We start from the raw sequence: 15,000 nt of genomic DNA, 5'->3' as shown, positions 1-15,000 counted from the left end.
ACGGATCGAGGAAATCTGCCGTTCAACAGTCTGGTCAAAGTTAACACCAAGGTCACTGCTATGTTGGATTGGATGTGAGTCCAAGAGATTTTGCAGTACAGTGTGAATAAATACGGGCGCAATAGCCAAATGGTTAAAGCGTTGGATTTTCAATCTGAGGATCCCGGGTTCGAGTCTCGATGACGGTGCCTGGTGGGTAAAGGGTGGAGATTTTTCCGATCTCCCGGGTCAACATATGCGCAGACCTGCTAGTGCCTGAACCCCCTTCGTGTGTATACGCACGCAGAAGATCAAATACGCACGTTAACTCTCTCCATACGAACGGCGAAAGAGACGACGTTAACAGCGTTTCACCCCAGTTACCATCATCAAAATATTGCAAGCGGAAGGCTCTTATACTGAAGAGGTGAATGTTGACAAAGAATACCACAATTCTGACGACGGAAGCTAAAGTTTGGGTCATTCAGACACCCACTGGACATCCGAGGGGTCTGTGTAGAGGAGAAGAGAGGACTGGCCGTACTGAGTGAGTTAAAGATCATGTAATCCATGTCAGCGTTCGGAGGGTTATGGAAACAAGAACATACCCAGCATGCACCCCCCCCCTTCCCCCAGAAAAAGGAGTGTGGCTGCTTACATGGCGGGGTAAATAAACAAAACGGTCATACACTAAAACGTTTCTTGTCTATCTGAGTGTGTATGTGTGCATGCCTGAAATCTGATCGAATGACACAAGAAACGAATGATGAGCGTCCAGTGGCAGCCGTCAGTCGGCTCTACCCAGGTAGGCAGCCTGTTGTGTAAATGACTCCGTGTTTGTAAAGCGCTTAGAGCTTGGTCTCCGACTGAGGATAGGCGCTATATAAGTATCCATATCAATCAATCAGTGATGTTGTTTTTTTCTGTACAAATCCACGTTGATAGTGAAACAGATGCACATCCAGACAGAAAGAAATGGGTGGCGCTGCACTTTGGCGACACGCTCTCTGCGTGGAGAACATAGAAATCTGTTGTGAGAAAAAGTAATACAATACAATACAATACATTGTAATATAGTATAATACGCTCAAAGTAATGCAACATAATACAGTACAATACAATACAATACATTGTAATATAGTATAATACGCTCAAAGTAATGCAACATAATACAGTACAATACAATACTATACAATACAATACAAAACAATGCAATGCAGTTCGGTATAATACACGAAAAGTAATGCAACACAATACAGTACAATACAGTACAACGCATTACAGTATAATACAATTCGATTCAATGCACTACAATACAATATAATACAATACAGTGCAGTACAGTACAGTACAGTACAGTACAATACAATACAATACAATACAATACAATACTTCACCACACTGTCATGGTTGCTAGGTGTGTAGGTCACGAACGTTCATTCAGTGTGTATACGGAACGTAAACTTGGTTTCAGATCAAGGGGATTTTTTGTTTGGTTTTTTGTTTTCCATTTCATGGAGGACAGGTCATCAGCATCATTTTTTATTCTCACCTCGGCGACAAGTAATTCAATGGTTTGAAAGTGTTGATTTACTTTTTTGTGTGTGTCACTTAGTTTGAAGTATTCAAATTCTAGCCAGCGTGATGTGAGATCGTCTGAAATAGGTATATTTTAGCAAATGTGATGTGAGACTATGTTGATTTATTACTACTTTATTACTTTTCTTTGTACATATTTTTACATCGCTTAGTCTTAAATTTGTATATTTTATTGTAAAGCGTGGTGAGACCCATTTGAGATGGAGGTACTGTACTATGTAAGCCTGCATATGCATATTATTATTATTATTGTTGTTGTTGTTATATTAAAGCGCTTTGATTTGTTTATGCACAAGATTTAGCGCTATATAAGTACCATTATTATTATTATTATTATATTCCCAACAGCATTACGTTTCCATTGTCTTTTTTGTTGTTGTTGTTGTTTGTTTGGTTGGGGTTTTTTTTGTGTGTGTTTCTTTGTGTTTTCTGTTGTTGTTTGTTATGGTGTAAAATACCTTCAAAGGTTTGTGAAGTGGGGAAGGGGGGTAGGTAGCTGGAACAGATCCCAGTTGGTATCAGGTTATGTTTTCATCATTAATTTACTGACGGGCGGTGGGGCTGGTGGTTGTCGGGGACGTTAGCGGTTGTCAGGCAATGAAAGGGCTGGGCTCCGTGTGCAGTGTGGAGGTATTTGGTGCTCCGCTCCTCTTTCCACTGTCTCCATACTTACACTATGTGCACAGTGGAGAGAGAGAGAGAGACTGTGCGTGTGTTCTACGTGTGTGTGTGTGTGTGTGTGTGTGTGTGTGTTGTTGTGTAGGTGGTTTAGGTAGTGGTCTGTGACGATCTAAAAAAAACAACAAAAACAAAAAAAAACCCTAACTTGCTTTGTTACTGTGTTTCCTGTCTTGGTGGTATCTGGGTTTATTTTCCATTCTGGTTCAGAAACCTATAAACACACACACACACACACACACACACACACACACACACACACACACACACACACACACACACACTCACACACACGTACATGTACGCATCATTATACATAAACACAGACACAGACCCACAAATACAGACACACACGCACGCACGCACACACACACACACACATACTCACGCACGCACGCACACACACGCAAACACACACACGCAGACGCACACACACACACACACACACACACACACACACACACACACACACACACACACACACACACACACACACACACACACACACACACATTCATCATTGTCCAAATCCGTAAACAGGATGACATGCGTGTTTACAATGTTCTCTTTGGTGTCACCCCACCCCTCCCCTTTTCCCCCTTCACCCATCCCCCCATCTCTCCTCTCTTCTCCCACTCCGCCTGTGTTTTCATTCATGTTCCCCCATCCCCACCCCCACCCACTTTAGACCGCTACAACCACCACCACCACCACCACCACCCTGACCTGTGCTTGTCCCGTGGCAGGGCGCGGCGGACTCATCAGAGAGGACGGCGCTTCAAAGGACCTCCTTGTCCTCGCCTTCGTCCCTGGCTGTCGGCCAAGTCTTCTCGGCCTCCTCCTCCTCCTCCTCCCCCTCCCCCTCCCCCACACTGCGAGGAGCGGCCAGGAGGCCCGCCACCACCACCACCAACAACAACAACAACACCAACAACAGCAGCAGCAGCGGCCAGAAGGGCAGTGCACGTGACAGCCGTGCCCATGGCGGCGGCCCCTCCCCCTCACCCCCTCAGGGAATGATCATGCTGAGACGCAGCGAGAGCGAGCCGTGGGGGACGGTGAGGGAGAGGATGGGGCAGCTGAGGAATGGCCTGCACGGCCCCCTGCCCTCTTCCTCCACCTCCACCACCACCACCAACCTCCTCAACGCGACTTCCACTACTGGTGGTGGTGGTGGTGGTGGTGGTATTGGTGTTGCCCACCGTTCAGCAGAGGTACGTGTGGCGGGGTGCCGGACTGCAGCGAGCGGACCCACAGTAGCGGCGCTGTCCACCACCACCACCTCCACCACCACCTCCACCTCCACCTCCACACAACCGGTCATCGTGACCAAGACGTCGCCGCTGGCCGCTCCGGTCGTGTCTGCTGGGGTGACCCCACCGCCCCGCGGCCGTTGCCTCATTTCCTCCTCCTCCCACCCGACCTTGAGGCTAGCGTCCACCCTCCTCACCTTGCCGGACTCTGGCAACAAGGGTACCGCCACTACCGGCGGTGGTGGTCGCGCCAAGGGCAGGGGAGGGTGCAAGGGGAGAGGGCGGGGAGGAGGAGGGGGGCGGCAGGGGGAAGAGACAGACCCCGGGGGCACCAACAACGGTGCCGGCGCCACCACAGTGCTGCCCCAGGGCGACACAGGCCCCAGCATCCCCGCCACGCCCACACCCCACTCCCCCTCCTCCACCACCACCAGCAGGACTCCTCCCTCCCTCCTTCTGCTCCACCCCCCGTCACCTGCCGTCTCCGTCCCCAGCCCCTCCCCTCCCTCCTCCTCCTCTTCCTCCTCCTCGCCGGCTGTTCTGTCCTCATCGCTCCCTCCCTCTGACTTGTGCGCTGTCACTAACTGCCTGCCCGCGGCGGCGGCGGAGGGAGTGCTGACGACTGCTGTAAGCCCCGCGGCCTCCCCGCTCGTGCCCGCCCCCCCGGTGTCGGTCTCGGTGTCCCCCCCGCCCCCCTCCCTGCTGTTGGTGCCGCTGACACAGCGCGCTGTGCTGAGTGTGGAGAGAGACGCCCCAGCATCAGTCGTCATCCCCGCCCTCACCCACACCGCCACCAACACCAACCCCAACAGCACAGCGCACAGCCCGGACTCTTCTCCTCCTTCCTCGTCGTTCTCGTCGGCCTCGTCACCCCCAGCGGATTCCAGCGAAGCCGTCAGGCAGACCACCAAGGACAGACTCAAGCTGCGGATCGCCGCCGCGGCGCACAGCGCCATGACTCAGACCCTGGACGTGGGAGACGCTCCTCATCACAGCCTGGGACAACACCACCAGCAGCAACAGCTGACGGATTCTCACCACCACCAGAACCCCTTCCAGCAGTATTCGCTCAACCAGCAGCTCCAACAACAACAGCAACAACAGCAGCAGCAGCAGCACCTGCAGACGTCTCAGCAGACGCCGTCCCCGCGGGAGGCTCTGGGATACCTGGCTGAGGACGACCTGACGGCCATGACCTCGGGCAAGGTGGGCGGGGCCCTGCCCAGCATCAAGCGAGAGGACCAGTTCCTAGACTACGACCCCCACTTCCCCCCTCCCTACACCACGGGGGCCGCCATGCAGGTGCTGTATAACACGGTGCCCATGGCCACCAGCAACGGTCTGGCATCGTCGGCAGGCCTGGTGTCCATGGTTAGCGGGGACTCGCCGTCGGCCAGCACCCTGTCGGAGGCGGACCTGCTGTCCCAGATGAGTTCCGGTGAGTTTGTGTTGGGCTTGTGCTTGCGTTGTGTACATATGTAAAGTATGTATATCTATTAAAAGAAAATAATAAAAGTATTGCAGAATTTGCCTCTGTGTGTGTGTGTTCGTTCTTTAGTTTAGCGTCTTTTCACTGTCAGTGATATTAGACGATTTAAAAAAGAAATTTAAAAAAAAAGGAGGGGGTGGTGGGGGAGGGGGTGCGGGGGGTGGGGGGTGGGGGAAGAGGAAAACAGAAAAGGTAGAAAACTACCAAAAATGCATAACTAACATGCAGTTACATTAACAGTAACAATTCAATAATGATGATAATAATCAGAAACCATTAACACAATTATGAAGTACATTAAAGGAATATAGAAATAGGGCTATGAACTAATGCCTGTGAAAGTTCAACCATAAGAACCTCGTCAGAAATAACTTTCCAAAAATCATCTGCAGAATAGTTATTCTCTTTGAAATACTTGGGCAAGAAGGTACGTAACTGCTGACAGTGAAACAAACAATGATGCAAGCTGACCTGCTTACCACAGATGCATGTAACATTTTTACTACACTTTGTCTTCAGCGCATCAAGTTTTATACGGAAGGAAGTGGAGATTATTAATCTTGTATTCACGGGGAATAATGTCCCTTTATGCTTTAAAAACTTTTCCTTCCATCGGTTATGAAATCGACCCCATGCTGATTTTTCTAACAAAGTGTATGTCTCTTTTACGGAAAGACGGACATGTATTTTTGTCGATTTTTTATTAATCTTGTGCTCCTCTTTTAGCTGCTTTATCAACAGTTTCATTGCCATGAATGCCCACATGAGAAGGCACCCAACAAAAATTTACCTCAGTCCCTTTAATCCTCAAACAATGTACCAAATGATTTGCCTCGATAACTAAGTAAGGTCTTGTTTCAAGGCTAAATAATTCTAGAGCATAAAGTACTGATTTGGAATCAACAAAAAATGTTATTTTCGAGAAAACCATTTGATGGCTCACTAAGTAGTTCAGCGCTTATATAATAGCAATTAGCTCAGCCGCGAAGCTGGAAAGATGTTTTCCAATAAAGTAAGATTTTTCAACTCTGTGTGTGTGTGTGTGTGTGTGTGTGTGTGTGTGTGTGTGTGTGTGAAATGTGTTGCAGAACTGTGTGTGTGTGTGTGTGTGTGTGTGAGAGAGAGAGAGAGAGAGAGAGAGAGAGAGAGATCCTGGTATTAACATTGATTCCAATCACATAATTTTTATTGTTATTACAATGTTTTGGGGGATTTTTTATATAATGTTTATCGCATTATTCCCGTCCTCATTTTTCTTTTCATTTATAACATTTTTAACGTAAGAAAATAAACACTTAATTTGTATTATTAAGATCTCAGACGATACTCTACTTTCAGATAAGAAAACCATCTTATTTCATTGGACGCAGAGTGTGTATAACTGACAATGACGAAAGGCTGTACAAATAAACAGGATAACCTGTCGAGGGTTGACCGTTCTCCAATCAAAGGCTGTACAAAATAAACAGGATAACCTGTCGAGGGTTGACCGTTCTCCAATCAAAGGCTGTACAAAATAAACAGGATAACCTGTCGAGGGTTGACCGTTCTCCAATCAAAGGCTGTACAAATAAACAGGATAACCTGCACTAGGGTTGACCGTTCTCCAATCAAAGGCTGTACAAATAAACAGGATAACCTGCACTAGGGTTGAACGTTCTCCAATCAAAGGCTGTACAAATAAACAGGATAACCTGCACTAGGGTTGACCGTTCTCCAGTCAAATGCTGTACAAATAAACAGGATAACCTGCACTAGGGTTGACCGTTCTCCAATCAAAGCAGTAACGCTGTAAAGTAAAGATTGACAGTACTTATAAATCAGTGGGACAGATACAAAAACGAACAAACAAACAAACATAAACACACATTGATAACAAACTGTCAGGGAGAGAGAGAATTTAATAGAATTGAATGACTTTTATTTTCTGATGGTAATAGAGTAAGAAAGACAATGCTTTCTTTTCCATCTAGACCTCGAAGAGAAATGTGGGGAGGAGGATTTTTTTTTTAAGTGGTTGGGGGAAGGGGTTATTTTATTGTCTTATTTGCACGTGTTTCATAAAGAAAAGTCTCCTTAATGTAAGCTTGATATTCAAGTTGATATCGCTGAACTTGTTTTCAGTGTTTCATGAAGAAAAGTTTCCTTAATGTACGCTTGATATTCAAGCAGATATCGCTGAACTTGTTTTCAGTTTTTTTCTGCCAGTGTGCTTTGCTCGTGTTTTACTTTGCACTTGTTTTTCTTTCTCTTGTCAAAAGAATAGATAAATATGATTTATATATTTTCCTGTTGAAGCTTAAAGCATGTCTAGGTTTTTATCAACTCTGTGGTATGGACCACACACATTCTGCAGTACTTTTTTTTTATTCATATTTGTCGATGGCACATTTTTTTCCCTTGCATTGAAGGTTATATTTCTTATATTGAAACTTCATCAACATCATCATTACCAGAATTTTTGCACAGTTCATACATATCACTGTAGTCGAAAATCACCATTAACAAATTAGTAAACAATTACAGAGCACTACAGTGACAATTCACTTGCAAGGGTATTTCCGTTCCTTAACATATAAAGAAGAGAAAGAAAAAACGTGAAAGGAAAGTAAACAGTAACATATTTGTTGGCAACAAACATGTGATATCGTCGTGGAATACATCGGACGGACTTACTGAACCTTACACATAATTCTCCTTTGGAAATGAAGGAGTCCCTCAGCATAGTGATTATCTGTATAGAACGTAAAGCATATACACAAACGACTTAAAGATTATAAATAAAGTTAAGGGAAACAGTGAAACAGCAGTACTGACTGCGGAAGCTTCGGTATGTTTTTCGAACAGTTAAGTTCTGACTGAAATACATGGACTTTTTGCAATATTGTAGTTCTGACTGAAATACATGGACTTTTTGCAATATTGTAGTTCTGACTGAAATATATGGACTTTTTGCAATATTGTAGTTCTGACTGAAATACATGGACTTGTTGCAATATCTTAGTTATGACTGAAATACATGGACTTGTTGCAATATCTGTGTTATGACTGAAGTACATGGACATGTTGCAATATTGTAGTTATGACTGAAATACGTGGACTTTTTGCAATATCTTAGTTATGACTGAAATACATGGACTTGTTGCAATATTGTAGTTATGACTGAAATACATGGACTTTTTGCAATATTGTAATTTTGACTGAAATACATGGACTTGTTACAATATTGTAGTTCTGACTGAAATACATGGACTTGTTGCAATATTGTAGTTCTGACTGAAATGCATGGACTTGTTGCAATATTGTAGTTATGACTGAAATACATGGACATGTTACAATATTGTAGTTATGACTGAAATACATGGACTTGTTGCAATATCTTAGTTCTGACTGAAATACATGGACTTGTTGCAATATTGTAGTTATGATTGAAATACATGGACTTGTTACAATATTGTAGTTATGACTGAAATACACGGACCTGTTGCAATATTTTGCGATTGAAATGAGCAAATCGGTAAACCGTCTGAGTCTCTGTGTGTGTGTGTGTGTGTGTGTGTGTGTGTGTGTGTGTGTGTGTGTGTGTGTGTGTGTGTGTGTCTGTCTCTCTGTCTCTGTCTCTGTCTCTCTCTCTCTCTCTCTCTCTCTCTCTGTCTCAGTGTTTCTCTGTATCTCTGTAAATTCGGCTTGTCAGTTCCACGTAACCTGTAGTGATGGTGTTGTAGTTTTGTTGGTTGAATTCCTTTAGTGCACCTTTCGATGAACTAGTGATTTTCTCCACACCGTCACTTCTTGGGTGGGATACGGCCAACAATAAATTATTCGACTTTCGCCTTGGCATTGTCTGTCTTTGCTTCTCTCTCACAGGCATGATATATGTACATGGCATGTCCACATGGCACCATTTTACAGAGCCCTAAGACATGTCCACATGGCACCATTTTACAGAGCCCTAAGACATGTCCACATGGCACCATTTTACAGAGCCCTAAGACATGTCCACGGCACCATTTTACAGAGCCCTAAGACATGTCCACATGGCACCATTTTACAGAGCCCTAAGACATGTCCACATGGCACCATTTTACAGAGCCCTAAGACATGTCCACATGGCACCATTTTACATAGCCCTAAGACATGTCCACATGGCACCATTTTACAGAGCCCTAAGACATGTCCACATGGCACCATTTTACAGAGTCCTAAGACATGTCCACATGGCACCATTTTTCAGAGCCGGTCCTGGTGCAGTCGCAGTTCCTCCACCTCCTCCAACCCCTGGAGATGGGCCAACAACCCACACAACAACAACAACAACAGCAACATCCCCCACACCACCAGCAACATCAACACCATCAACAACACCAACTCACCAACGGCTACTACAACCACAACGACAACCTGTACATCTACACCAGCAACAACAACAACAACAACAACGGCAGCAGCCAGCACCACACCATGGGCAAGACAGAGGGCGGTCTGCTGGACCTGGACTCTGAGAAGAGCGTGCTGCAGTACGTGCAGCAGCAGCAGCAGATGCAGGATCACTACGGAGGGTACCCCGGCGGCGGCGGCGGCTTCCAGCACTACCTGGGTGCAGGGGGGGGCGTGGACACGTCACCGGACAGCGGTATCGGCCAGGACCCGGGACTGTCCCCCAACAATGCCCTCATGGTCAGTGGTCTGTCTGTCTGTCTGTCTGTCTGTCTGTCTGTCTGTCTGTCTGTCTGTCGGGGACTGTCCTCCAACAATGCCCTCATGGTCAGTCGTCTGTCTGTCTGTCTGTCTGTCTGTCTGTCTGTCGGGGACTGTCCTCCAACAATGCCCTCATTGTCAGTTGTCTGTCTGTCTGTCTGTCTGTCTGTCTGTCTGTCTGTCGGGGACTGTCCTCCAACAATGCCCTCATGGTCAGTGGTCTGTCTGTCTGTTTGTCTGTCTGTCTGTCGGGGACTGTCCTCCAACAATGCCCTCATGGTCAGTGGTCTGTCTGTCTGTCTGTCTGTCTGTCTGTCGGGGACTGTCCTCCAACAATGCCCTCATGGTCAGTGGTCTGTCTGTCTGTCTGTTTGTCTGTCTGTCTGTCGGGGACTGTCCTCCAACAATGCCCTCATGGTCAGTGGTCTGTCTGTCTGTTTGTTTGTCTGTCTGTCTGTCGGGGACTGTCCTCCAACAATGCCCTCATGGTCAGTTGTCTGTCTGTCTGTCTGTTTGTCTGTCTGTCTGTCGGGGACTGTCCTCCAACAATGCCCTCATGGTCAGTGGTCTGTCTGTCTGTTTGTCTGTCTGTCTGTCGGGGACTGTCCCCCAACAATGCCCTCATGGTCAGTGGTCTGTCTGTCTGTCTGTCTGTTTGTCTGTCGGGGACTGTCCCCCAACAATGCCCTCATGGTCAGTGGTCTGTCTGTCTGTCTGTCGGGGACTGTCCCCCAACAATGCCCTCATGGTCAGTGGTCTGTCTGTCTGTCTGTCGGGGACTGTCCTCCAACAATGCCCTCATGGTCAGTGGTCTGTCTGTCTGTCTGTCTGTCTGTCTGTCGGGGACTGTCCCCCAACAATGCCCCCATGGTCAGTGGTCTGTCTGTCTGTCTGTCGGGGACTGTCCTCCAACAATGCCCTCATGGTCAGTGGTCTGTCTGTCTGTCTGTCTGTCTGTCTGTCTGTCTGTCTGTCTGGGGACTGTCCTCCAACAATGCCCTCATGGTCAGTTGTCTGTCTGTTTGTCTGTCTGTCTGTCTGTCTGTCTGTCTGTCGGGGACTGTCCTCCAACAATGCCCACATGGTCAGTGGTCTGTCTGTCTGTCTGTCTGTCTGTCTGTCGGGGACTGTCCTCCAACAATGGTCAGTGGTCTGTCTGTCTGTTTGTCTGTCTGTCTGTCGGAGGGGGGAGGGGGGGAGGTGAGTGTGAGGATGGGGGTGGATGGGTGTGTGTGAGCTGGGTGGGAGGGGGTATTGTTTGTGTGTGTGAGAGAGAGAGAGACTCTGTGTGTGTGTGTGTGTGTGTGTGTGCGTGTGCGTGCGTGCGTGCGTGTGTGTATGCATTGTTTGAATGTGTATGTGTGTGTGCGTGCATGCGCATGTGTGTGTGTTTGTCTGTGTGTACATGCGTATATGCTGCGTGTGTGTGTGTGTGCGTAAATGTGTGTGCATGCGTGTGCGGGGGTGTGTATGTGTGCGCATGTTTGTGTATGCTGGTGTTTGTGCGTGAGTGTGTGTTTGTGCGCGTGTGTCTGCGCACGCGTGCATGTGTGTATGTGCGTGCGTGTTGTGTGTGTGTGTGGTGGTGATAGTCGTGTATGTGCGTGCGTGCGTGCGTCTCCACATTGATTGCAGGCATGAGTTGGCGGGGCTTTGTGTTGTCTGATACGTTACACACGTTTGATGTGTTGATCTTTGTTCATCTATAATTCGTTTTCGTTCTTTCTATCTTTCTTCCTTTCTTCCCTTCCATCTTTCTTTCTTTCTTTCTTTCTTTTTTCTTTATTTTTCTCTTTCTTCCCCTCGTTCTTTCTTTCTCTCTTTCTTTCTTCCCTTCCTTCTTTCTTTCTTTTTTTTCTCTCTTTTTTTCTTTATTTTTCTATTTCTTTCTTTCATTCTTTCTTTCTGTCTTTATTCTCTTTTTTTTTCTCCCTTCCTTTCTTTCTTAATTCTTTCCTTCCTTCCTTCCTTTCTTTCTTTCTTCTGTTGTTCGGTTATCTGTCCACTTGCTGAGTTACTTTCTGTCTTCCTTTCTTTCACTTTTTTTTCTTTTCTTTTTTTTTTTTTCTTTTTTTTCATTCTGCCCCAGCGTCCTATGATATCCTGTCTGCAGTTCCCTGAACATATGTTAAAAGCTCCACAACACATTTAAAGCTGATGTTAAAAGCTCGACAACACATTTAAAAGCTGATGTTAAAAGCTCGACAACACGTTTAAAGCTGATGTTAAAAGCTCCACTACACATTTAAAAGCTGATGTTAAAAGCTCCACAACACATTTAAAAGCTGATGTTAAAAGCTCCACAACACATTTAAAGCTCATGTTAAAACTCCACAACACAATTAAAGCTGATGTTAAAAGCTCCACAACACGTTTAAAGCTGATGTTAAAAGCTCCACAACACATTTAAAGCTGATGTTAAAAGCTCCACAACACATTTTAAATCTGATGTTAAAAACTCCACAACACGTTTAAAGCTGATGTTAAAAGCTCCACAACACATTTAAAGCTGATGTTAAAAGCTCCACAACACGTTTAAAGCTGATGTTGAAAGCTCCACAACACATTTAAAGCTGATGTTAAAAGCTCCACAACACATTTTAAATCTGATGTTAAAAGCTCCACAACACGTTTAAAGTTGATGTTAAAAGCTCCACAACACATTTAAAGCTGATGTTAAAAGCTCCACAACACGTTTAAAGCTGATGTTAAAAGCTCCACAATACTTTTTAAGTTGATGTAAAAGCTCCACAACACGTTTAAAGCTGATGTTAAAAGCTCCACAATACGTTTTAAATCTGATGTTAAAAGCTCCACAACACGTTTAAAGCTCTCGTCCAGGGTCAGACTTGTACACACCCTGCAAGGTGAAGTGCCCCTGCCCTGCAGAAAGTTCTCCGAAGATCAAACCGTATTCCGTCGGCGATGTTGAATTCCCGTGTTACCAGGTACTTGAATAAGCCTCTACCAAAAAAAAACAAAAAAAAAAAAAAAAAGGAAATGCCGCCCCCCCACCCCTCCCCTCGCTCCCTCCTCTCCCCTCCCCCTACCCACTCCACCACCACCCCTCCTCCCCAAAAAATTGCTTAAGGACAAAGATGGCCTAGAGGTAACGCGGCCGCATAGGAATCGAGAGAATCTGACCGCGCTGGTTCGAATCACGGCTCAGCCGCCGATATTTTCTCCCTCTCCACTAGACCTTGAGTGGTGGTCTGGACACTAGTCATTCGGATGAGACGATAAACCGTGGTCCCGTCTGCAGCACGCAAAAGAACCCACGGCAACAAAAGGGTTGTTTCTGGCAAAATTCTGCAGAAAAAATCCACTTCCATAGGAAAAACAAATAAAACTGCACGCAGGAAAAAATAACAAAAAAAAAAAAGAACAAAGAAATACAAATACAAAAGGCTAAGAGCACATTTTACCAGTAACATGAAAAAAAAAATCTTAACATAAAAGCACACGAAAGCATTGTGGGTGTGGGTGTTGGGCACCACTGCCGACCAAGGTTACAAATGTGCTCTCAAAATCCTAAAATCACTGGAAGCCAGTTGTAGGACTCGAACTTTGACACAGTTTAAAATAGTTGATTTGATCGGATGTGTTGAATGCGCATTACCAGTGCTGGGATAATTTAAGAAAGCATATCGGTGACAGATCAGAACGTCAGTTTTGACAGGAATCTGCAAAATAGTGTCGTTTATAATTAGCCCATGGGATATTTTGACGTGAGTCTATTTGCGAACGATGCTCTCAAAAGGGTATGTTTGTGTGCATTGTGGGGTGTGTGTGTAATCTGTTTGTGTATTATTTTGTGTGCATGTGTGATCTAAACCAACAATACACAGTCTATTCCAATAACATGTTATGTCGAATAAGTTAAAGATCTGCTTCTGTTTTAACTGTCTGCATGCACCCAAAGTCCTCATTCGCAAAAAGACTTGCCCGTTCGCATTTACCCCCAGGCACCCATGCTATTTTAAGTCGACAAAACGTTGAAACGAATGAGCAGACAAACGTTTCTTGGTGCAACCAGTCGGAGAAAGCCTTCAAAAACAAAAGAACTACATTTGACTGTCGTACGACATATCTTTACAGTGCACACGTTGAGCTGGTGGCTTCGGCTGGATCGTTCGCAGTCAGGCATACCTACCACATACCCTATTTCCTGACAGTAAAATTTGCTTTGTTGTTATTATTGTTGTTTTTGATGTTATTGTCGAGGATTTAGTCTGTCTTTTTGCCGTGTATCGAGTATCGTGTGGAGTGATGGCCTAGAGGTAACGCGTCCGCCTAGGAAGCGAGAGAATCTGAGCGCGCAGGTTCGAATCACGGCTCAGCCGCCGATATTTTCTCCCCCTCCACTAGACCGAGGTCCCGTGTGCAGCATGCACTTAGCGCACGTAAAAAAACCCGCGGCAAAAAAAGGATTGTTACTGGCAAAATTCTGTAGAAAAATCCACTTCGATAGGAAAAGCAAATAAAACCGCACGCAGGAAAAAATACAAAAAAATGGGTGGCGCTGTAGTGTAGCGACGTGCTCTCCCTGGGGAGAGCAGCCCGAATTTCACACAAAGAAATCTGTTGTGATAAAAAGAAATACAAATACAAATACTGACGGGGATAGGTGTACAATGTATGTACGCACTTTAATGTAAAGTTATCGCGCTCTAGTAGTTTTAAGCTATCGCCGGGTCTGCATGATTGCGCATGGAGCTGGCAGCACAGATACATGACTGAAGAGACACACCACACGTCATACGGGTGGAATGGGTGGCAGGAAGAAAATGGGTATGGAAGCAAGCAGACGAACCAAAAGTAGATAGATACATAGATAAATGAAGAATGAATAAAACAAATAAATAAAAATAAATGATTTGTTGATTAGATAGATGAAGAAATGAATAAATGAATTATTTATCTATTTATTTTATAAATAAATAAATACAACCAACTAACTAACAAGCTAACTAAACAAACAAATAAATAAATAAAAATAAATGATTTATTAATTTGTTTATTCATTTATTTATTTATTGAATGAATGAATAGAGCTAACTCACTAACACGCTAACTAAACAAATAATTGAATAAATAAATATATAAACAAACAAACAAACAAATAAATAACGAATAAATAAGCAGACAGTGAATGGTGGTCTGGGGTGCTAGTCTTTAGTGTTAGACTACAGACAAAAGGTCCCGTGTGTAGTATGCATGTAAAAGTACTCACGGCAATAAAAAAAAAAAAAAGTTGTCCCGCGCAAGCTTCTGAGGGAACATCCATTTTGGTAATAAAATTCA

At 45.1% G+C, this 15,000-nt stretch overlaps 1 protein-coding gene across 6 annotated transcripts in view; it reads left to right on the top strand.

Moving 5' to 3' along the window:
* LOC143294965 (uncharacterized) overlaps positions 1-15,000 on the top strand; it is a 206,819-nt gene that overhangs the window by 154,115 nt on the left and 37,704 nt on the right. For all 6 annotated transcript variants that reach the window (XM_076606493.1, XM_076606489.1, XM_076606490.1 and 3 more), the window contains 2 exons: positions 3,003-4,947; positions 9,233-9,675. In XM_076606493.1, the coding sequence (XP_076462608.1) occupies positions 3,003-4,947; positions 9,233-9,675 (2,388 nt within the window). The remainder of the gene's footprint in view (positions 1-3,002; positions 4,948-9,232; positions 9,676-15,000) is intronic.

This window comes from Babylonia areolata, chromosome 20, assembly GCF_041734735.1.
Source record: "Babylonia areolata isolate BAREFJ2019XMU chromosome 20, ASM4173473v1, whole genome shotgun sequence".
Taxonomy (NCBI): domain Eukaryota; kingdom Metazoa; phylum Mollusca; class Gastropoda; order Neogastropoda; family Buccinidae; genus Babylonia; species Babylonia areolata.
Note: the sequence above shows the minus strand (reverse complement) of the source record. Positions and strands in the feature narration are given on the sequence as shown.